Below are 23,932 nucleotides of genomic sequence, written 5' to 3'. Positions count from 1 at the left end.
CTCAGAGGTCGGGTCCTTATCCTTAGCTAACTCGCCTTTCTAAATTTCCTCATAGAATAGTAGGGATGTAGACACGTAGACATGTAGTTCACTCTAGCCCCACGTCGGTGTGACGATGCTGTCCTCCGAGTTGTTATTTTCAAATGTTATCAGCTAAGGTTACAAAGCTGTAGGAATAGACTGTAAGTAGGTTCTCAGTCTAGGTAACGCACAGATGGTCACATAGCACACACTACATACAGGGAAAGGATGGTTCTAACAACCACACTATTTTTTATTTTAATCTAAGGACTGCACTGCTGGTGTTCTAACTCATTTAATTCTTGCCTTTCCTTCCAAGTGGATACTCTTGGTATCCCCATTTTATTGACAAAGAAAGTGAGGCCTGGTGATCACACAGCCAGTAGTAGAGATGGGATTGGAAGTCAGGTGATCTTGTTCCAATCCTGCTCCCCATCACCATATTCTGTGGCCTACAGTCGGGCTTCTCACCCCTTAGCTGGGCTCCTGTCTGGGCCCTCAGCCCCTCCCCAGGCTCCACACCCAATCCTCATCTTGGCTTGAGGGATGAAAGACTTCTTATTTTTGTTTTTAAGATTTTATTTATTTAAGAGAGAGAGAGAGAGCAGGGGAGGGGCAGAGGGAGAAGGAGAGAAAGAATGTCAAGCAGACTGCGAACTGAGCACAGAGCCCAATGTGGGGCTTGATCTCACAACCCTGAGTTCGTGACCTGAGCCGAAACCAAGAGTCGGATGCTTAATCTACTGAGCCACACAGGAGCCCCTGGAGGGCTTCTTAGACCAAGATTTTATGTTTAAATGCTCTTGACACTCTTACTAGTTTGGCTCTAACCTGGTTTCTCCACTCTGAATAGCTGAGTTGTGTGTGTGTGTGTGTGTGTGTGTGTTTCCTGACACCTAGTGGGGACCTGAGACTCAGAACTCTGGGTCTTAATGGCTCTGAAGGGGGGCAGAATACACAACCTCTAAATATGCCACTTTGGCATAAGGATTATTTTGAGCTAAAAGCACTTAAACAGTAGGCCCAAGAAGGGCCTTCCGATCTCCCCTTTTCTTAAGGAAAACAGGAGATAAAAACTTCCCTGTGAAAGATGCCCTCCCCATACCAGAGGAAATTAAACACTATCATCATCAAAGGATAAGAAGTTGAGACAGAGAAGTCTATACAAACAGGCCTTGTTAACATGCTTTTTACTTTCCTTTAGCCTCCCCATAGAGTTTGCCTGCTTTTCCACGTTGCCTCTCTGTTCAACTTAATGTGAAGGCCTGTAGGTTTTGCCGTTTTTTTGAGGATCTTCATTTCCTTATGAGGGCTCTCTCATCACATAAAACTATGTCAGTGTGTATGTTTTTTCTTCTGTTCATCTGTACAACTCCAATCTAATTGTCAGGCCCAGCTAAAACGAACTCCACGAGGGTAAAAGTTGACAGTTACCTTTCTTATGGCTCCCTCTGTGTCTTGTCCCAGGGTCTGAATACTAACTTAGAAATGGAGAAACTCAGGCTGGCAGCCACCTCTGTTTCCTAGCTTCCTCCTCCTTAAATCCTAAGTCATTCTCCTAAAATCCTGCCTCAGTCTGAGTCTGTACCTGAGACCCTGCTAGTCATCGACAGACCTAGCTCTCTAAATATGGCTGCTCCCTGCACTTCCTGCCTCCACACACCAGAGCATTAGACGCACCATCACTATTTGGCTTGGGTACCACATTCCCCTCCCAGACTGGAGGTTCTGGGTGCCCACCCATCATCCTTGCTTTCTTCCTCGGAGAATCTGACTTTGTTACAGGCATTCGCCCCTCTCCTACTTGGCTCATGTGCCTCAGAGCAACCATGGCTCCATGGGTGGACCTGTTTGTACAGGATCCTAGCCCCTGCCCCCTGCCCCCCATCCAGGGTTGGTTCAGGATGAGCGCATGATCTAGTTCAGGCCAGTGGGATGGAGGAGTGGTAATCTGGGGTTGCTTCACCTGTCATGAAAAGGTGTGAAGAAGCGTTTCTGCCACTATGTCACCTCCGTCAGCCACCTCACAGATAAAGGAAGGGTCGGAGCATTGAGGAAGTGGGGCTGGAGCCGTGGCCCATGCTTAGCCTGAGCCTTGCCTAGGCTTCCAGTTATACAAGCCAGTACGTTCTCTTTGGCTGAGGCCAGTTTTAGTTTTACTTGCTCAACTTAGAAGGTAGAAGTAGGGTGACCAAGTTGATATTGATATGGTGAGATTCATACTTTCTAATAAATGGAGATCTTTAACCCCCCCCCACCACCCCACACAAGACAGAGATAATCCAGGTGTGTTCCCCAGATCAGCAGTACCAGCATCCCCTGGGGACCCGCTGGGATATGCGGATTCACGGATTCCACGTCAGAGGCTCCAACGGTGTCTCAACAAGCTCTCCGGTGATTCGGACGTACTTTCGGTTTGGGAGCCACTGCCTCACACCTGGTTTCTTTTGTGGCCTTTTATGCTAGTGTACTGAACCCACATGTGGTCGGTTTCACCCTAGAATCCCTGGCTCACTCTCAGTTATTGCCTCACTTGTTTTTTTTTTTTTTTTTTTTTTAATATAGAGTCACCATGTTGCCCATTTCAGAAGACAGCCTGCAGTGGGGTTTCTGCTAATGTCCTGCCGGGTGAAGAATGTTTTTAATATGTCAGCACTCTCTGCTTTTTCCCAGGGTACTTTGTTCCTCCACCATTATGGGAAAGTTGTAGTGTTTCTCTAGCTTGATTGTGGGCGGTGTTCTTCAGGGATGGTGTTGCCCCTTAGCTTTCAATTGATCCCAAACCTGTCCCACAGAGAGGGCTTGTTTCTCAGTTTCCCTATTCCTTCCTCATCTCCTTGACTCGTTAGTTAGAGAGGAGGCATAGAGAATAAGGGTGGTCCATATTCTCCTGGCTGGTCACTGGCAGCGCCCTTTATCAGCAGATGGATGCCACATCGTTCCCCATAAGTGTTTCTCTGGTGTCCCCTGTGGACCGCCTGCCCCAGAATCCCTGGGACCCTCATTAAAGATACAAGTGGTCCAGGATCAACCCCTAAAACTACCAAATCAGCCTCTGGAGGTGAGGGTCTGAGAGTATGAAATTATAACAAGCATTCTTGGGATTCTTCAATACCCTGGAGTTTAAGAACTAGGACAAAGGCTATTTATATACTAACACTAGAACGGCCAACAGAGGAGTGCCCCCAGGGTGTGGTACTTTCAGAGCTAAAATGAAAAGTCCCTGGCAGGCAGGATGGTTGGTCAGCCTGAGAAAGCAAGTTCAAGGTGAGCCATCCTGAGACTGTCTGCTACAGCGTTAGCGGGTCATGAGTCTGGCTTTCTCCTTCAATCTGCTTTCCCGTGCTAACTCATCAACCGATGGCCTTCTCCAAGCCTCATGTTCACCCCAAATCTTGAATCAGTCTATCTGAGGCAGCAAAGGTATTGACTTCCCCTTCTGGCAGTATCATTTGACATGATTATTCATCTCCGAGTCAGATCCTGTAACCTAACCACAAATATTCACAGGGCACTGGGATGTAGTAACTTGCCCACAGGTACTGGGGTTAAATGGTGGTACTGATGGTTAAACACAGCACCTTCTGATCAGAGTGGTATCTGCTTCTAACTTCTAGAATTGGCTAGTATTTTCTCCAGTGAACTCCAGAAGAGTCTGAAATGCAACACCAAGGAGTTATGAGCCAGACTGACAGTTTAGACACTCCGTTAACATTTTTATTCCTTAGGCTCAGACTCTGAACCCTACGCTCCTATGCCGGGTGAAGGTTTTGCTCCAAATGCTCTCAGTAGCTCCAGGTCACTTCCTCGATCTGAACCTACCTCGTGTTGCTAGCACTCCTTGCCAATACACTGTCTTCTTGGGTGTCCACCAAATACGCATCGGAGCCTTCTCGCACACAGCCTTCTCCTGCTCGGGAGGCTCTTCCTCGGATAGCCACATAACTCCGTCACCTCCCTCAGGTTTTTATTCAGATGTTTCCTTCTCAATTTTACGCACTCTGACCACCATATTTAAATGAGAAACCTGCCCTCTACTGACCACGCTTCCAACACTCTATGCTTTTTTTTCTCCATAGCATTTATTACTATCTAATATAATACATACTTTATCTTCTCTATTATTTCCCCTTGATGTAAGGGCATCAATTTTCATCTATTCTTCCCCCCACTGATCTGAATTCAAAGCCCAGAACATAATAAACACTTAGTAAATAATTACTGGACCAATTAAATCAGATGGCCATTGTGACCCGTGTTTTATAATGCTTAATCGCAAATTTCACCACTCTCTGGAGCCCTTACTGTCATGATTCATCCATGCTTGGATTTTCCTGTTGGCCTGGATCATATCTGACTTAACTGGGGCCTTCTGGCCGGTGTACTATCAATGCTGTTTACCCTTCCTCAGAGACTCGTTCTAGAGACAGATTGTTCTTGTGGTGCAATCCTGGTGATGTTCCTTTTTTCACCATCCAACTGTTGAGATGAAGCCATTCTTGGTTATGAGTTAATTAACTTGGCTCACACTTTAAGGTTCCATCTTGTCATTCATTCATCTGACATTTTACAGAGCACCCACTACATTCCCCATACTGGAGACCTAGAGACAAAAGCTGTAGCCTCTGCCCATAATGGGCTCTCTGGCAGGATGTGGAGGCTGACCACAGGGTGCATAGAGCATGTCCTATGGTATCCTGCTCCCTGCCCAGTGATGGAGGTGAGCGAGGTGTGGTGGCCATGGGAGGGCACCTCCTCCAAACACGTGTTTAATGACAAACATAATACCTTGTGTTCTGCAGGCAGCAAAAGTTTCCTGCAGGTGTCACTCCTGAGGGAGTCTTGAAGGATCCGTGGGAGTGACTGTGATTGAGGCTCGGTGGTGCGTGATGGCAGGAAGGGTGTGATCCCAGGCAAAAGGACTGCGGCCAGAGAAAGAGGCATATTCAGGAAACTAGAAAGTGGCTGGGGCTGGGATGGTACAGGTGACTGGAGGACAGAAGTGGCATAGGGTCATGGAATGGGAAGGGGCCGAGGGAAAGCTGACATTGGAGAGGCCACGAGGGGTGAGGACAACAGGGGCTTGAATGACATATTAAAGGAATTTGGATTTTATCCTGAAAGTAATGAGATACAGAGAGTTTTAAGCAGGTGAGAGACATGATCAGATGTATAGAGGTCTCCTTGTGAGTCTTGGCATTTTATCTTCAGTGCCTTCTCATATGGAGCAAAACGCAGGCTTTATGGGAGGTCCCGATAACCCATGGCAAACTTCAAAATGCTCAAATGTGTATCTCAGAGTTTACATTCTGTACCTTTTCCCTCCAGCTTTGATTGTCACATGCTCCTAGCGCTTGAGGGATATATGTTTATCAGAGGTATTCTAATTTGCCCAGAAGCTATAGACAAAGCTGTGGTTAGACAGGCAGCACGATTGACCTTGAAGAGCAGGGAAATGAGCAAAGCCTGAACGCCTTCTGGCCCTCCTCAGATCAGTTACTTTGGCAAAACCCAATAGGTTGGCCTTTGGATATCTTGACCTTTGGGTATTTACAAAGGCAGGGGCCTCTGATGGCATGTTCCTCTGTTCCTCCAGCTCCCAGAACAGCACTGGCACAAGTGCTCAAAATGAAAGAAAGAATGAAGAGGATGAATGAAGCACTGAGCAGTGGAGAACGTAAGGAGGAGTGAGAATAAGTGGAGCCGCAGTCCGGGTCCAGGCGGATGGTGAGGGGCATCCACAGTAAGATGGAGAGCTCCTTGTGGAGGAGGAAGGTCCCATTCCTGGCGCTCCGGGCAGCACGTGGACACAGGGAGATTGATTTCTCCAAGTGCAGGCTCAGAAGTGCCTGGGTGCTAGCACGGTGTGTCCTTGGACTTGGCCTGTGATACCCCTGATCGCCATGACCACAGCCGGGATCTGGAACTGGCCTTTTTAATGAACTCGCCAGGTGATTTTGAGGCATGCCACGTTGAGCACCACTGACATAAGGAGACAAGAAGAGGATGGAAATCGGATTGGCTCACACCAAAGAGTGTCCTCAGTCAACTCTTCCCAGACTTCTTATCTGAGATCACTCTCCCCGGGTCCCAGGGTCCTGGTCCTCAGTCTTATTCTCGTGGAGGCCCCTCCTGTGCCTTTATTAGCAGTGTCGTGCATGTGTCCTTCTCCTGCGGTGCACCGTTGACTTTGCGCGGGGTTTGGGTGATGGCTCTCCCTTTCATCCCGCACAGCACCTAAAATCTGTTTGGAAATCACTTAAAGCAAACATTCCCTATTCTGAACTCAGACAATAGAGGGTCCCCTCCCATTATCAGAAGAAATCTGAACATGGAATTACATAATCATTTCACTTTAATGAATTCCATACTCCCAAAATACAGCCAATAAACATGCAATTAAATGTTCAACCTTACAACTTTTGCTTATCGAATTGACCAAGAAAAAAAAATGCAGTGTTGAAGAGGGTGTGGCTAAATTGGAACTGTTAGAAGGAATGTAAATTGGCACAAATTGTCTTGAATGCATTTTGACAATATGTGTCAAGAGCTTTAAAAAGACATATATTTTGACTCAGTAATTCCACTTCTTGAAATTTTTCATAAGGAAACAATCAGGGTCATAACTGTTGGTAAACAGTCTAAATTTAGCAAAGGGGGGAGTGGTTAAGTGAGTTATTGAATAGAGATACGCTTTCTATTATCGAGACACTTAATACGGATTTAGAAAGAGGCTACTGTCATAATATGTGACATATATATAAAGCATATATAAGATCGTTTCCATTTTTAAAAAGAAGCACACATCTCTGAATGATGGAATATTCCACAGGATACTTCTGACTTCCAGTACTTCTTCCCTACTGCTATATGGACTATGCCTTTCCTACATCCTCCAAATTTTCTACAATTAAAGTGTATTGCTTTTAAGATAAAACAACTAATAAATTATATACAGGATGTAAATGCTATACAGCCCCCTCCCACGGAATGCTCCTTCCCACACACTGATGCCAACATTTTTACCTGTCATACTGCTTCTCACTTCAGAACCCTTCAGTGGCCCCCACACCTTTGAGATAAACTACACTTTTCTGCAGGGCATGCCAAGCCCTTTAAGGCCTGGCCTTGACGCACCTGTCCAGTCTCACTCCTGGCTGCTCCTTCCACATCATTTATAATTCCTTGGTCATGCCATGCCATCTAGGTCTGCATGATTTTGAATGAGCTGATTCCTTTGCCTAGAATTCTCTTTTGTTACTTTTTAAAGTCCCCATTCAGCTCTCAAGGTTTTTTTTTCCTAAAGCCTTTCCCTCAAAACTTCAGGAAGCTTTAGTCATTGTTCTGTGCATTCATTATACCTTTTAAAACTTCTTTGTTATCATACAGTAATAGAATTGTTCATTTCTGTATCTGTTCTCCAGGCTGAAGGCTGGAATTAACTTTGTGATTGGCGTGTGGTAAACAGCCAATAAAGTGAGTGCTGAATGAAAGAATCAGCATGCAAATCACACAGACCCTCGTAAACATTGTGCAAGTTGTGCCTTGTAAAAGGGCGCCCTGCCATGGGTGAGTGTGGGCTAACACCCAGCCAGACCTCCTCTCACCAAGCCAGTGCGCTCAGACTGGGAAAGCAAATGGTGCTATGCTGCTAATTAATTAATTAATTAAATTAAAAAAAAAAAGATTTATTTATTTATTTTAGAAAGAGAGAGAGGGAGAGAGAGAAAGAGAGTGAGGACAAGTGGGAGTGGGAAGGGCAGAGGGAGAGAGAATTTCAAACAAACTCCACACTCAGCGGATCCCAAATGGGGGCTCGATCTCACCACTCTGAAGTCATAGACTGCCGAATGATTAACCAACTGTGCCAGCCAGGCGCCATGTAATATGTTTGTATTGTTATACATTGCTCTCTCTTTCTCTGTGTACACACACACACACACACACACACAATGTACATGGAGTAAATGCTCACTTTTTTTTTAACTGCTAGGATACGTGATCACAATGGTTTAGGATTGCTAGCCCAGAGCACTGGGGTTTTAGTGATGAGTAACACATGGCTTCTAATGCTCATACCATTCACCACGGAGTAGGGGGAGTCACAGACAAACAAACAACTGCAATATAACAGAGCAAGATGAATTTTGCCTGGGAGAATCCGAGAAGATTTCATGCAAGAGATGGCATCCGAACAGGGTTATTTGGCTGATAAATGGAAACATCGAAGTCTAAACTGTACATAATTCTCTTCAACTCAGTGCACTTTGCAATTAGCAGCGAAGGAGTATAAAGTGAATTGAGTGTTGTAAATGACGGGAAAGGGATGAGCCAGAGTTAGTTCAAAACTGAAAAGAAATGGAGCCATGCGTGTTCTGTTATGGAGCCGGGTAGAAATCCTGGATTTCACAGTCGCGTCACAATGCCAGATCAGACTCTACCCCACTTTCTATCTATTCTCAAAATACCCCTGAATCCCAAGGACTTCTAGAGAAAATCCTAAATTAATTTCCACCAATTCATGTTTCTATTTTCCATATCTAATTTGGCTTATTGTTGCATTTACAACTCTGTGCACAGCGGTCAGTTCTCTAATCAGGGGATGTTTGTTGCCTGGGGGATGATGTGAATGACTGATAAAACCTGTTTTCTGAGGCCAATAGTGTGCCTGCAGAAGCCTGCGTTCGGCCCAGTTCTTTTAGAAACTTCAAGACAAGGGGAAACATTTCCTTAGTAATCACACTAGAAAAACCTCCCGGAACTTGCTTTTTTGCTTAGTGCGTTACACGTAACCCTCAGCTCCTTGACAGTAGGGACTGTGTCTCCAGGAAGTAACAGAGTGAACCTTGAGTTTGGAGTCAGAATGTCTGGGTTCTGACATGGGGCTCTGCCATGACTAGCTGCTGGCCGTGGAGCAAATCACTTAACATCTTTGAGACTCTCCGCATTTGCCACCTGAGAATAGTAAGACGTACAAGGCTGTGGTTGGGATCGGATTTGACATTGGGTGTGAAAGTATTTTGCACTCAAAAAGGCATTTTCCGAATGTGAGCCATGGATATGACTCTTGTTTTCCTTAAGGGTCCCAGCGAAGAGCATCGCCCGCAAGAGAAAATGTCATCTTCCGAACAGTGGTTCAAAAACGACCGGCTGCCTGACCCATGAATGTGGAAGAGGTTTAGTTCCAACAAGCTCACTCATGATCAGGCAGAAATTGCTTCTGGTGACGGTGACTTGCACCATTATCCGCAGCATGGACCTTGCTGACCCCTTCCCCTCCTCTCCTTGTACAAAAGGCATTCCCCCAAGGTCCAGCTTTTATCTCCGCTAAATAAAGGCGTGCCGATAGGGTAATGGCTGCAATGGGTTAACATTCTGAAAATGCAGTTTCATTTCATTTAAACCAGGGTTTTATGGACACTGTGCTTGAACTCAACAGGCGGCTGTGGGGGCTATTTTTGGACAGGCAGGACTTCCAGCACCTCTTAAATCACATCACACGGCAATTTGCCTACTCCACCTACACACAGGGCGGGCCTGAGTACATAAAACAGGACGCTGGCCATGGGTGAGACGAAAAACTCTTTCCCTCATCTGATGACTAATATTTGTCTCTGCTTTCAGAAAGGGAAAGCACCATACACAGACCTTACCAATGCAATACATTTTCCTTTGCTTGCTCCAAAAAAGGGGGAAAAGAAGTGTGTGTGTGTGTGTGTGTGTGTGTGTGTATTCCTCCAATGATTGCGGAATCCTGAAATGAACTTCTATAGGAAACCTCTGACAATCTTCTGAGGACGGTTTTGCACAGGGAATTGAAACAAGTTGGCAGGAAGAAGAATTCTTTCTGTGTAATTCAAAGCAGACATTTTACTGGGGGAAAAGCAAATCAGAAATTTGCTGTCAGTCCTTGAAATTTTATTAGTTACAAAAAGTAATATATTAGCCCTTTGCATTAAGTCCAGATAGGCTCTGTCCTTTTCTTTTTCTCAGTGATAGTCCTAAAATGAATCTTTGAGAATGCAATATAAGACTAGCTCCTCATAAAGGGTGTAGGACCCCGCAGTGGTCACATGTCCCGTGTTATTAGACCCTGCTCTGCTTCTCTGTAGCTCCAGAGACAAATAAAAGGATAATATCATAAAACTTGGAATAACTAAAATAATTAGCTCTTCCTTCTCACTAATAGGATAATATAATTAAAGATTTCTTGATGAATGAGTGAGGCCAGAGTGAGTTTGTCTTTTCCACATAAATTTTAATAAAGGCTAATTAGGATAATGATAAACTTATTAGTTTGGGAGGGTCTGGGGTTGTACAGGACACTATGTTGGGCATTCTTTTTTTTTTTTTTTTTTTTTTTTGGTCTTGCTCACCAGCGGAGTTCTGTAGATTTCAAATGGTTATGCACATTACAATGCAAATAAGTATGAAGTTGAAATACGAAATTTTAAAGGCAGGGGTTTGTTGAATAATTTCACTTTTCCTTGGTAAGAATTTTTGTAGGATTGTTTTCCTATGTTTCAACATACTAAATTTGTAATTACATACGTTTTATACATTTCTTGAAGCAATGTAGAGGCCATATTTTAGCTAGCTTACATTTTCTTGCTCCTTAACAAGGTTTGAGGGTTGTTTTGGGCCAATCAAGTTTGTGAAATAGAAGAATTGATGCATTTTTAATATAAAAATATCCATTTGAAATACATTCATTCAAATTAATATTCATTGAGTATTTAATATGCACGTAGCTTTTCTATAAATATAAATGAATTTCTGATAGTCAATTCTTTCACCTCGAGTTTGGCATTTCTTCTTCCTTTCTTTGCAACCAAAGATCGAGGAAAGAGAATTTCGGAAAGAGAAGTTGTATTAAAAACATGTAGAAGCATGAAAATTGTTACCATACTTCAATTCCAGCAATATTTTCTCTCCCTCCAAGGAAGCAGGCTTTCTGTATGTTTGCTGTATCTCTGACTGTTTTGGTGTGTCCTGCCCTCCCGCTCTCCTCTTTCCAACATACCCTGTCTGGGGACCATTGCCCTTTCTGCTGGAAGTTGTGAACAATAAGTGAGGTCAGCCGCAGGACTCAATGAAGAGCAGACTCAGTTGTAACCGGGGATTAAATCTATAACTCTTCCATCAGACTTGCTGCAAGGTATTAAAATGAAATAGCAGGAAACAAATACATTGTTTACAAAATTATCCACTAAGAGCTCGTAAGGTCAGAGCCGGGGTTCAATTCGATCCTGTGCCCATCATCCAGCATACAACAGAAACTCAGTCAACATCTGCTGAGTAAGGAGAGGGCTAGGATGAGGATCTGCTATATCCATTAGTACACGGTTATGTGAGAGCCTGAGAGAGACGAAAATTCAGGAGGAAGAGGGGTGGATTGAGAGGACTCTGGGCTGTGGTTTTGCAAACATTTTTGGACCTGTATTTATAGCGAACAAATATTTACCTCACAGATCACACACATACAAATACAGCTGCAGCCAACTAAACATCCTCGTTAACCACAGGGTTATCAGCCGCAGTTAGGAAACCACTATGTAGGACACGGAGCCCATTAAGGTAAGACGGAAGGGACTGGAACTGCTAGTACCTGGGAAGTGCCGCCGAGCCACTATTGCTGAAGTGGTCTGTGCTTTACTCTCTGCTGTCTCTACCAGGGACCCTCACTAGCCCTGCGTTAATAAGCCAGGTCTCTTAGGCAACAAGCACCTCTTCCATGCTTACTATGCACCAACACTGAGGCAGGAATGTGAGGGCACGAAAAAGGAAAAAGACTAAAATATCTAATTTCCTCTTTGATATCTCCTCTTAGCTGTCTCTCATACATATCAGAATTGCCCCATTCCAAACCGTACTTTTAAAATTTCCCCAAATTTAAACTCCTATTTTCTCTATATCAGAAGATCTTTTTCGCTCAGTTTCTCATGCCACTTTGGAGTCTCTTCTGATGCCTACTTCTCCCCCAGCTCTCACATCTCACATTGGCACCATTCTGCTGATGTGCAGAATAGACTTTAATCTGTCTGCACTCTCCGTCTCTCCCTGGATACTCCTAGGGCCTCCTAACTGCTCTGCTCACTCCCATGTTTGCCTCCTGCCCTATCCCTATTTGGGCTTCACTCAACAGCATGAAAACATTTTAAAAAAGAACTCAGATGGTGTCACTCTCCCCCTTTAAAGGGTTTTATGGCTTCCCATTTCCTATGAAGTAAAAATGCAAACTCTTTCTTAACAAGGACCCACTTTGTAGGTCTGGCTTCTGCCCCTCTCCACCTCAATTTCTGTGTTCCAGGCTTGGTAGCCTCTTGTTCCTCTAACAAGCCGACATCTTTCCTCTCCTGCCTCACGTTCTTTGCACCTGCTGTTCCCTCTGCCTGAATATTCTCCCCTCCTCTTTTTAGTTGGCTCCTTTTTTGTCATCCAGCTCATCTCCATTCAGTCTAAAGCATTCTCTCTGATCTAAAGCAATTATCCCAATTCATAATTATGTACATATTTGTTTGCTTGTTTGAGCTTTGCATAATGCCTGACTTCCCTATTCAGATATAAACTCTGCGAGGGCAGGGAATGATATCTGTTTTATTCACCAAAATAAACTCAGTCATAGATTTGGTATATAGTAGACACTCAAATATTTGTGGGATGCATGAAAACAAAGCATTTTCTAAACCTTAGTCATTGAGCATCCCTTGATGAGTTAGCCAAAGCTGTGTACCAGCTGTACTATGCAGGTAATATTTTTCTCTAAGCCTAGGATAAAGCAAGTTAAACAAATAATTTGGCTCTATCTTGAGCCACAAAGTTGGGGACATTGCAAATTAGTATTCTGTTTTTTTTAATGCATATTAAAATATATGTTTAACAAAATACAAATTTTGTATCTATAAACTGTCTAAAATTTTCTTGTGGGAAATGCAAGAATAAACAAGAAGTTCTTAATGAGTGAGGCTTGCTTTCTGTTAGGTGAACAGTAGAACCCTGGACTATGAGTCAGGAGGACTGACACTCATCTTAACTCTGGCTGGTGACAGGGAACAAATCATCTGAGGTTCCTAGGTTTCCATTTTCCCATTTACACTACAGAGATAATACCAGCTTTTCGGCTCAGCTCACATGAAGGTGTGAAGATATAATGAGAGAGTGGTTGCAAAATCCTTCTTTTTACCTAAATGTAGGATTTTATTATTATAATTACCATTTGAGAAACGGTACTACTGTTGTTTATTCCCTAGGGTGTTCAGTCATATTTATTCCTTATGTGACATAACAAAGAAGAAGAATGTTTATTAGTTTCCATCACGGCAATGAAGACTAGTATAATAGAAAAACCCAAATACCCTTTGACCATCAGTTTGCCTTTTCCCCCTTATTCACCTAGCAATTAACTTATCTTTCATTAGTTGCATTCCACTTGGTGAAAAGCCTGCTCATAATTTGCATACCAGTGTTCATAACAACATAATTCACAATAGCCAAGAGATGGAAGCAACCCAAGAGTTCATCAATGGTTGAACGGATAAATAAGATGTTATATGTACATACTATGGAGTGTTAGTCAGCTTGAAAAGGAAGGAGATTCTGACATATCCTACAATATGGATGGACTTTGAAGACATTATGTTAAGTGAAATAAGCCAGTCACAAAAAGACAAATACTATATGATTCCACTTCTATGAGGTATCTAGAGTTGTCCCAATTCGTAGGAAGAAAAAAGTAGAATGATGGTCATCAGGGGCTAGGGGAAAGAGAAATGGACTGTTTTTTACTGGGTATAAAATTTCAGTTCTGTAAGATGAAAAGTTGTGGAGACTGGTTGCACAACAGTGCAAATATATATAGCACTACTAAATTGTATGCTTAGAAATAATGAAAATGACAAATGTGATGTTATGTGTTTTTTACTCTAATAAAAAAGTAAAAATAAAATACCCTGCTCATAGATGTTTCTAGTTCTTTCATGCATCTTAAAGTACAAAACTCCAACATTCACTATGACTGAGAATAGAAATTTAAAACATAAGAATAAACTATAATAGCTAAACTTTAATGGACACTTACTGTATGACAGGGACTACGCTAAGTGTTTTATATTTACTATCTCATTTAATCATCACTACAACTTGATGAGGCAGATACCACCATCAATGCTGACTTTACAAAGAGAAAACAGGTACAACAGAGTTATGGAACTTGCCCGAAGTCCCATGGCTAGTAGGTACTGGAATCAGAGCAGGAGCCCAGGCAGACTGGTTTGGAGCAATGCATCTAACCACTCAGGGTATGTCTCACCAAGCTAGCAGAAGGCACTCTGGAGATGAAATTCACTCTTGCTTATTTGCTTAGGATTTCAGACAGGTCTCTTTCTTTCCACACATTCATCTCTAATGCGTATGTATTAACTTTCCTCTCATTTTCCATCCTTCCTTCTTTCCTCTCCCAAAGACTTAGTCACCTAACTATATAAACCTAAACTGTTAGAATGAAAAGTTCCAGGTGATCCAAACATTTGGGCAGAAGCCCCTCATCAAGGTGGCTCAAAAATAGGACTTAAGGTTTTTGGCACCTTCCTCATGTGCAGATACACCATTGCCTTCGCCAGAGCAGTAGGAAAAGCAATAAACATATCACAGAACTACTAGAGGCTTAAGGCTTAATTCTAATTACTAGCAGTAGCTTGTATTCAAGAAATGTTAAACCACAACAACCACTTGCAGAATCTCAACTATTTACCCTCAGTTTTTATGTGATGCAAGCAGAGGGAAGAGAGGCTTCTGAGTCATTGAGGTACTTAACCTGACTGAGGCTCCACTCCTGCCAGGCTGTTGAGAAGATTAGGTTAGCTAATATATATGAAGTACCATGCACACAAGACTTGCAATAAACTATGCAGTCAAAAAATCATAACTAGTATTATTACCCTATACAAAGGCAGATTATTCTCAGTCTCAGCTAGAGGAATAGAATGATATAGTCTTCCTCGTTCCTTCCCTGATATCCTTCCAGTCATGGTGGGTGTGGAGTGTAGAGTGTTGGAGAAGCTCCAGGATCTACCCTGGCCAAGACTGTGATGGCTGCTCTTCACGAGCTGAACCTTGCTTCGTTCTTGTGGCTGCTCCTCCACTGATAGCTCTGTCCTGGGCTTCTTGACTCGATTTTTGTCTTGTCTGGCAGTTCTCCCATGGGCTGAAAGTCCAACCAGCACCCCTGTCACCAGCGCTTGGATGGTGTGGTTTCCTGGGGCTGAATCCCAGGGGTCTCAGCTTCTTCTTCTTCTTCTTCTTTTTTTTTTAAAATATTTTATTTATTTATTTATTTGACAGAGAGAGAGAGAGAGACAGCCAGCGAGAGAGGGACCACAGGCAGGGGGAGTGGGAGAGGAAGAAGCAGGCTCCCAGTGGAGGAGCCTGATGCGGGGCTCTATCCCAGAACGCCGGGATCACGCCCTGAGCCGAAGGCAGATGCTTAAGGACTGCGCTACCCAGGCGCCCCCCAGGGGTCTCAGCTTCTGATTTCACTCCTCACCAGTAACTACTTGCCTTCTCCTGAAACCCATGGGCTTGGCCAGCTGCCTGTGCCCCAGAGTGAAAAAGAGCTGGGGGGCATGATTTGGTTGTTTTTCAATGCCTTTGCTTGAGTTAGCTTTTCTTTGAAAAGAGAACTCCAGGTTTCTGATCTGAGAGGCAAACATTTTTGCTCCCTAGGAGCCCATTCCTAAGGCAATGGAGGTCTGACCTTCCACCCCCTCACTGACTCGCCTGGACTAAACTTTCTCTGCTGGGCTGCTCTGGCCTTCTCCAGGGCTGTAGAGGCTCAGGGTTGTTAACACATCTGACTGCTCCTTTTCCCATCTTGACAAAATTCATTCGGTTGCAACTTTTCATAACTCTTTACCCTACAACCATTTCTAGCACTGTAATTTCTTCTCATTTTTCCTTCTTTGGGTGAGAAATGCCTCCAAAGCCCAGATTTTGGCACAATAACTCCCAGATTGTTTTTATAGTCCCAGTGTAGTACTTCTTTGTTACAGCTCAATATTCCTAAATTTTGTTCCAAGTCTTTATTTTACATTTATAAATATCAGGTTGTATTAATTGGTTCCAGCTTTAAAAATGTTCCATCAGAGGTTATTTTCTGCTATTTTGATAGTGGTTTCGAAACCCGGAACACCAAGGCCCTGATGTGGGCCATGTTCTGCAAGCATCCCTCAAGGACCAGTGCGGAACGGAAAAGATACGCAGATCCTGGGCCTCGCTGTGTTCTTTGAAGACTGTACTGGCCATAATAGCTTCAAAGAATTTCAACAAGTCCCTAAGACATGACCTTCCCTTTCCGAAAACCACGTTGGCCAGGCTTGCCTTAGTCAAGCTGTGCTTTTCTAAGCATCCTTTTACTTGATCTCCGGCAGCAGTTTTTAATACTTTCCCTACAAGTGAAGTTAAACTAACTGGCCTGTAATTTCCTGGTGTGTCCCTAAGCTCTATGAAATAACGGCATTAGGTTGGCTACCTTCCAATTCTTCTTGAATTTTTTTTTTTTGTTTTGTTTTAAAACGCAGGATTGAAAAGGCCAGAGAATGCTTCCTGTCTCCCTTTTCCTTCGTTTCTTCCACGACATACTGCTTTCTGGTCCCAGTAGATCTGCCATTTTAATAACTTCAAACCTCTTAAATGTTTTCACATATTATTTGTTTCTATCTCTGAAGCATGAGTTTTCCATTTTTCATTTTGACAAGCCTCCCCTCCCCCCTGCCCCAAATAAGGCTTACAATTCCATTGAATAGACTGTTAATTTGAGGCACTGTTAAAAAAATGAGTTTCATATTAGAAATGTGGACAAGGGAGGCAACTAGATTATCATTAATTCTGTGGTCTTACTTGTGAGTTATTATGAATACACATTGGGGAAGGAGCTGAAGAATATATCTACATGCATAGGAATAGGAACCAACAAAATGAAATTACATCTGGGGATACTAATTCAATGTACCAGCAAAGTACCTTAAGAACGTGATGAAACTAATTAGATCTTTATATATAAAATTTGCAACCTGTATCTTTTTAAACTGCATTTGATTCACTACTTTTAAATCCAATATCAGAAGAATCTTTCCATATTTAATGCTCTCCCAGAATGATCTCCCAATAGAAAAGCCCATAAAATTTCTTAATTAAAATATATCAGTTAAAAAAATAACGTCTTATTTTTTTACTGGTAGGAGTAAAGAGGAAAATTAATAATTATTTGTATTCTTAAAACTACACTGTATCACATCATCTTTCAGGTTGCCCAGGTTGTTTGTTGTATAGAATCGATTAATTTTTAAAGTAAGCGGGTCACCAACTAGGGCATACAAACTTTTATTCTTTATAGATGTCTTTTGTTTCAGCAAGCTTTTGTGTTTTTAAGAGTTTTTTGTGGTGACCTAATTTGTCTTTTCTGAATAAATCACAGGTAGGCAAACTATGGCCCATGTCTGGATGGGTGTTTATTTCTGGGTTGGAAGTATGATGATGGCCATCATGAAAGAAAGCCAAACACAGAGTGGAGTCTAAAACTTTTAAGACAGTTGACCCTGACTTCAGAGAAGTTTAATTAACAAACCCCTGTCCAATGGGTAGTTTTTTCTTTCTAATTTATCAAAGTCACAAAGTCCGAAATTTGTACATCTCTTAATAAAGCGCACGTACTACATATCAGATTTAATCACAGGTGAGAGAATCTTTGCATGTATGGAACATGTAGACCTCTCTCATGGGGAACATTTCCATCGGCTTGAATGATCCTTAATATTTTCCTTTCTGGTTTTGGGCAGGACTGAATAAACTTGCAAATGAACAAGTCAGATTCTCTCTGAAGACCATCAAACAGACACACGCAGCCAAATATTTGTGCATATTCAGCAAACAAATTTAAGTTTAGGAGTAGATTTTAAAGCATGGATTTTATTGAGTGCTTGAAATATTTTCTCATAGATACCCATCTTCAGGATTTTAAAGTTGTAATTAAAGTACTTGTAGACTTTACCTTTCCTATTGAGTATATTTTATACCATGCAATTACAAATTTAGTACATTTTCACTCTTCTCCCACACCCATGCCTTTGCTGGAGCTGCTCCCTTTTCTTGGAATGCCCTCTCCCACATTTGAATGTCAAGACTGCCAAGATCTACTCGTCCACGGGTGGACAGCTTAGAGCCCAGTGGGAAAGTACTGGGTTTGTGGTAAAGAAGAACAACTTGAGGCTATGGATTTAACTATGCCTAAACCCAAGTTCTTCAATATTCTAATTATAAACTTCCTACATTCTCTATGCCTCCATCTCCCTATGTGTAAAATGGCAATATTTGTATCTCCTTTTAGAATTGTGATATGGGCTAATTGGAATTATTTATTTATTTATTTATTTATTTATTTATTTACTAGAGAAAGAAAGAGCAAGAGAGTGCTAGTTGGGGAGGGGCAGAGAAAGAGGGAAAGAAAGAATCCTAAGCAGTCACCATACTCAGCAGCATGGACCCTGAGACGAGGGGCCAGAACCCACAACCCTGAGATCATGACCTGAGCCAAAATCAAGAGTCGGATGCTCAACTGACTGAGCCACCCAGGTGTTCCTGGAATAATATATAAAAGATCAAAATTAGCTACCCTTTCTTTCCCTCCCAATGCCACCTGTTCCACAAGGCTTCTCTAGATCCCACCCACAACCCCACTCTAATGGTAATCTCATTTTCCTTTGAATGCCCATAACACTTCATCTGCCCCTCAGAAGTCCTCATGGACTTCAATGCATTATGTTATTCACTGTTTAAAAAAAGACTTTATTTATGAGAGAGAGAGAGAGAGAGTGAGAGTGCGCACAAGCAGAGGGAGGGGCAGAGGGAGAGGGAGGAGCAGACTGCCCATGGAGCAGGGAGCCCGATGCAGGGCTCTATCCCAGGACCCTGGGATCATAACCTGAGCTAAAAGCAGACGCTTAACCGACCGAACCACCCAGGCACCCCCTCATTTCTTTAACAAACATTTTTTGACCATTTGCTACGTGTTAGGTTATATTTTTTTCCTTTCTCCCCCCAACTAATCCTTAAGCTTCTTGAGGTTAGAGTCTTTATAATATTCATATCCACCCCCATTGTCTGTATAGTGTTTAACCCCCTAGTGTTGAACAAGAATGTACTTGTTAATTGCTTGGTATTTGGTAAAAACTGGTGACAATATATAATGCAGACAATATCTGTATATCCATTTTCATATAAGTACACATCCTCAACTAGGATTACAAACTGGAAATTATGTTCATGTGTAAGGCCAGTGCATGGGATCATCATCATTTTCATCCTCGTTATTAAATACTACAACTACTACTAATAACATAATAAAGTAATAGCTAACATCCCTCATGCATAAAGGAGAATATTTTCCTCCCATTGCCATGTCCTTAGAGTAGTTCCTGCTAGAGCAGAACATGGTTTCCAAAAAGAGAAGGTGAATGAACAAATGGGCTGTAGCCGTGCCTCTGTGGAATTACATTAACACAAATCTGAGCATATTTTCAAAGAACTGTGGTTTATAAATAAAGACTCTCTCTCATATATACAATCCTATGGCTAGATGAACTCTACAGTTTCAGGGGAAATTACACAATTTCAAAACGAGGCTATGTGTACACAACACCAAGCCATCCAAGTGAAAGCCTGAGCAAACCACTTAGGAATGCGGTCTTTGCTAGCCCAGACATTTCAAGTCGTTATTGCAAATATGTAATGTGGTTCTGACGCTGTTTTACTACTCATGGATGAACTGCACTATGGTGACATTTCACTTTAATTTGCTGTTCCTAATTGACTGCAGGCAAGGAAACCAGAAAGCCAAACTGGTTAGAACTATGTTTAAAGTGAGAACGACTAGGCTCTGATTTAAGGCCAATGAGAGTAGCCTACAAACAGAAGTAAATGTTAAGGGTATGGCCTTCACAGCATCTACCTTGAATTCTCCCTCCAAAATGGAGGATACAGAACTCTACGAATTTCGCATGCAACATAAACAACTTTCTTAGATTACCTTTTCTTCCCCAGTGCAGAGTTTCCTTTGAGAAAGAAAATAAAAGACTTCCCAAAGAGGCTTCTGAGGAGTTTAACTGCGGCAAGTGTCCTAGTTGCTATAGCCTGTGCAAGACTTCAAGCAGAAACAGACTCATGAGCCTTAAAAGTTTGCGAGTCCCAAAAGTGTTTGGGTCTGGGCCTCTTTCATGGTCACCACTCACAATCACAACCGCCTTGGGGTTCTCAGTAGGCACTGCCTACTGCAGCTTTTCAACTCACTTGGGATGAGGTACCAAGTAACTGAGTTCCTGAACAGGTCCTAAGGGTGAAGGAACTGAGATTGGAAATGCACCCTCTTCTCCAGATGTGCATTCTGTCCTTGGCTGACGCTGATCAGGAGCCTGACTTTGTTTTGTGTTCTATATCTGTTTTTACTGAAGCAAATTGATGTTGATGTATGTCTGGTATACCCAAGGTCCAATCTCCGTGGTGCTCATCCTGCCTTCCCTTTTCTTCTGGAACCATTCAGGAAAGGGTATGTGAGTGGGTGTGGGAGGCTTATTGCCCAAATGCTCCACCGGAAGAATGTGGTAGAGCCAGATGTGAAATGGACCTCCCCTGAGTGAAGGAATCACGACCCAGAGTCACAGCACATATTGGAGAGGAATGGCTTTCTTACTGAACTCTGCAATTGTAACATTGTGCTATCCCACATCCAAGTCAAAATGTCTGTCCAGATTAGACATCAAAACTGGCCTGTTATCATCTCTGATTTTTACTGAGCATCTTTGAAGAAGAAAGAGTCCTTTGGGGGGCTAATTGGTCCCAGGCCCGAGAATTGGACAGGGATTTCTATGGCTACTTCAGAAGAAAACTTCCAATATTTTAAATCCAGGTATCACATAGAGTTTCAACTGGAGCAGACACATTTAGAACACCATAACAAAAGGTAGAAGGTATGTTATTTGACTCCAAAAGCACAGAATCACTTTTTCGTAATAGTGAGAGCGGTGGAATAAGAGTTAATGCTGTAAAATCCACACTATTGTCAAGCATAAATAAACCCAATGAAACTTGTTCAGATAGTACTCAGGCAATACTAAAGAGCCCATTAGGAAATCATCCAAGACCTGAGACACATAAAAACTTTATTAGATCACTGAAATAAAGTGCAAACAAGTTTGTCTTAGAAAGATCCAAAAATCTTTATGCTTTCAGTCTGAAGAGCCATAAAACAGTGCCTGACAAATTTTAAATGATATTCTAATTAATCACTGAATTTTTATAGCTTCTTGCGAGCTGTAAATTAGATATTAACAAGGCAGCATGAGAGGCAATCCCCTTGTACTGAGCATGAGTTCTAAGTCTTTGCATAAACCCAATGGTCAGCCAGGCCAGACTTTTGTGTTAAGCATCTGCTAGAAACAGAAAGGACTACCGACCTAAAAATTGTCATTATTTTCATGTTGGTTAAAGTAAGATGGAAAATATGCCCAAATCTCATAGACTGATGGAAAATTATAACAGCTGTGTCTCTGTCTCGTTCAGGGAACACTTTCTGGGGGCATTTTTACATTGTTCCTTTGGTGAAACTAACACTTTGTAATACACTAGTCATACAACTCCCTTTAATACCATCACACACTCAAGAATTACCATGAAAAATTATGACCCAATTCTTTTGTATATAAAAATTTCTGATTTATAGTCTTTAATTGGATACAGCGATGGTGTAGACAATCTAGGACAATTTTATTCCTAGAAAGGGATTTTGTTAGAAGCAAGGCAGATTTTTTAAGTGCCTACCATCAGGCAGCTCCAATGAGGAGCAAGAATTTGCTTTCAAAGAATGAATTTAAAAATTTCTTTTTGAAGTGACTATAAGATTATTACTTCAATTCTCATTTTCTAAAAGTTACAAAAATCTCTTCAATGAAGATGTTCACCTACCTCATAATACAAGGGAACGCTACTGCCTAGAGGTTTCTTTGCCTTTTTAGATGGAGTTCCGAGAAATGCATTTGATTCATCGATCTGTAAGAAAATTAAATTCATCTATAATGAAAAAGAAAGGCATACTTAAAGAATACTTAGATATAAGTAACTTTCAAATACCTAGGTGGCTTGAAGGGTTAAGAAACCTAGCAAGGAAGAGATATTCACTAACTAGGCAAAATATTTATAGTCACTTTGGTAAGCTGTTAGTAATCGTCTGAGTATAGGTCAGCTGACAGGACTTTTCTATGTGGTCATTCCTCGCTGTCCTCTGACAGCTAGGTTTCTCTGTAGACTTAATTTTTCTTGCTATGGACTACCCTGAAACAGCAAATAGTTTAGTCTTTTACTATTATTAAATATTTTATTGAATAAATCATTCCTCAGAGAGCCTAGCATGGAGCCTGGTATGGCCACAGGAATTTTGTTAAATGAATGAGTGCTGAAAGGGCCTAAAATGGGCCTAAATAATGGGCCAAAATAACTCTTCTGGGTTAAACAACACAAATTTATTCTAGCTAAGTTTTGTTTAAAATAATCCACCCCAATTTACCAAACAGCCCAAGGATATGATAGTTGCATTTATTTTGTTATTTTATTCTATCATTTTAAGCACAAAAGTCTTCACGGGGCCTAGAGTGGGAAGGGACAGGTACCTGCTGGAGAATGTCTTGCCAGGACACGATACTGAAGGATTTCCGCTGAGGGACCTGGACAGCAAGGGTGAGGGCTCGGATGAGAACATCATCCTCAATTCGGTTTCCAACTACAAAAGCGATGGAGCCCTTCCAATCATTCTGTTAAAACAAAACAAAACAAAACAAAACAAAACAAAACAAAACAAGACAATAGAAGGAATTAAATTCTAGATACTCCTGGGTAGGTAATTTTGTGTCAAAGGTTTCCACTAAAACAAGATAATTTTCCCTTTAAACTTTACCTTAAAAGATAAGAGCTGACCACATAGTGTATGTAAATTCCTGACTCAAGTAGCCGCAAGGCGGCAGTGTTGTGCCAAATTTCATGCAACTTGACAAAAAAAAAAAAAAACATTTTCTTGAGAAACTAGACCTTTCATGTTAAGGAAGACAGCGTTTAAAAAATGACATGCTTTCAGTAGAATGCTGTCCAAGAATAAGTTGGTCCTGGGAAGAAATAGTTCATTCATATGTTACAAATATATACTAAGATATAATCTTGAAAGCAGAAATCTTTGTTTTTGTTCCCTGATACATGCTAAGACTCTAAATAGTGCCAGAGGCACGGGAGGAGCTTATCAGTACTTGTTGAACGTCGGGTAATTGAATGAGTTGCCAAATGGGCCTTTATATGGGGTAAAAATGTAATCCCCAGAGTTTTTGTAAAGCACAGAACTAGAACACATCTTTTCCTCCTCGTGTAACACAAGAATCTCATTGCTAATTCACAAATGAGTCCTTTCCCTTCCCAGGACGTAGGCTAAAAAATTACACTTGGACACGAAATGTTGCGTCAAATAATTTAAAGAAATGTTATTAAAGACAATATTCTCTTTCAATAATCCCCCTTTTTTGTCTATTATAATGATAATTTCTCTTGGGAAGAAGCAGTTCCCTGGAGATTAAGAAGGGAATTTATTGAATTACGGGCTGGCTGTGTGGTGCTGAGAGTCAGAGTCACGAATACCAGGCCTATGGCTTTTGCACGCTAACAGTTGTATGGGGAAATGGAACAAATGAACACAATAAAGGCATTTGGAAAGAGAAATCAATAATAAGGGAGGGCAGCCTAGCCATGGGACCTGGCTGGGCCTTACTTTCCCCATTTATAGCATGAAGGGATTGGGCAGGGCAAAATTTAACGTCCCTCTAGAGATCTG

General features: G+C 41.9%; 1 protein-coding gene across 1 annotated transcript in view; it reads right to left on the bottom strand.

The window, feature by feature from the left end:
* Window positions 1-23,932, bottom strand: part of SPAG17 (sperm associated antigen 17) — a 184,328-nt gene that overhangs the window by 156,017 nt on the left and 4,379 nt on the right. The window contains exons 2-3 of the mRNA XM_057310745.1: window positions 22,731-22,871; window positions 22,030-22,113 (exon numbers count right to left, since the gene is read on the bottom strand). Coding sequence (XP_057166728.1) covers window positions 22,030-22,113; window positions 22,731-22,871 — 225 coding nt within the window. The remainder of the gene's footprint in view (window positions 1-22,029; window positions 22,114-22,730; window positions 22,872-23,932) is intronic.

Source organism: Ursus arctos, unplaced genomic scaffold (assembly GCF_023065955.2).
Source record: "Ursus arctos isolate Adak ecotype North America unplaced genomic scaffold, UrsArc2.0 scaffold_12, whole genome shotgun sequence".
Classification (NCBI taxonomy): Eukaryota; Metazoa; Chordata; class Mammalia; order Carnivora; family Ursidae; genus Ursus; species Ursus arctos.
Note: the sequence above shows the minus strand (reverse complement) of the source record. Positions and strands in the feature narration are given on the sequence as shown.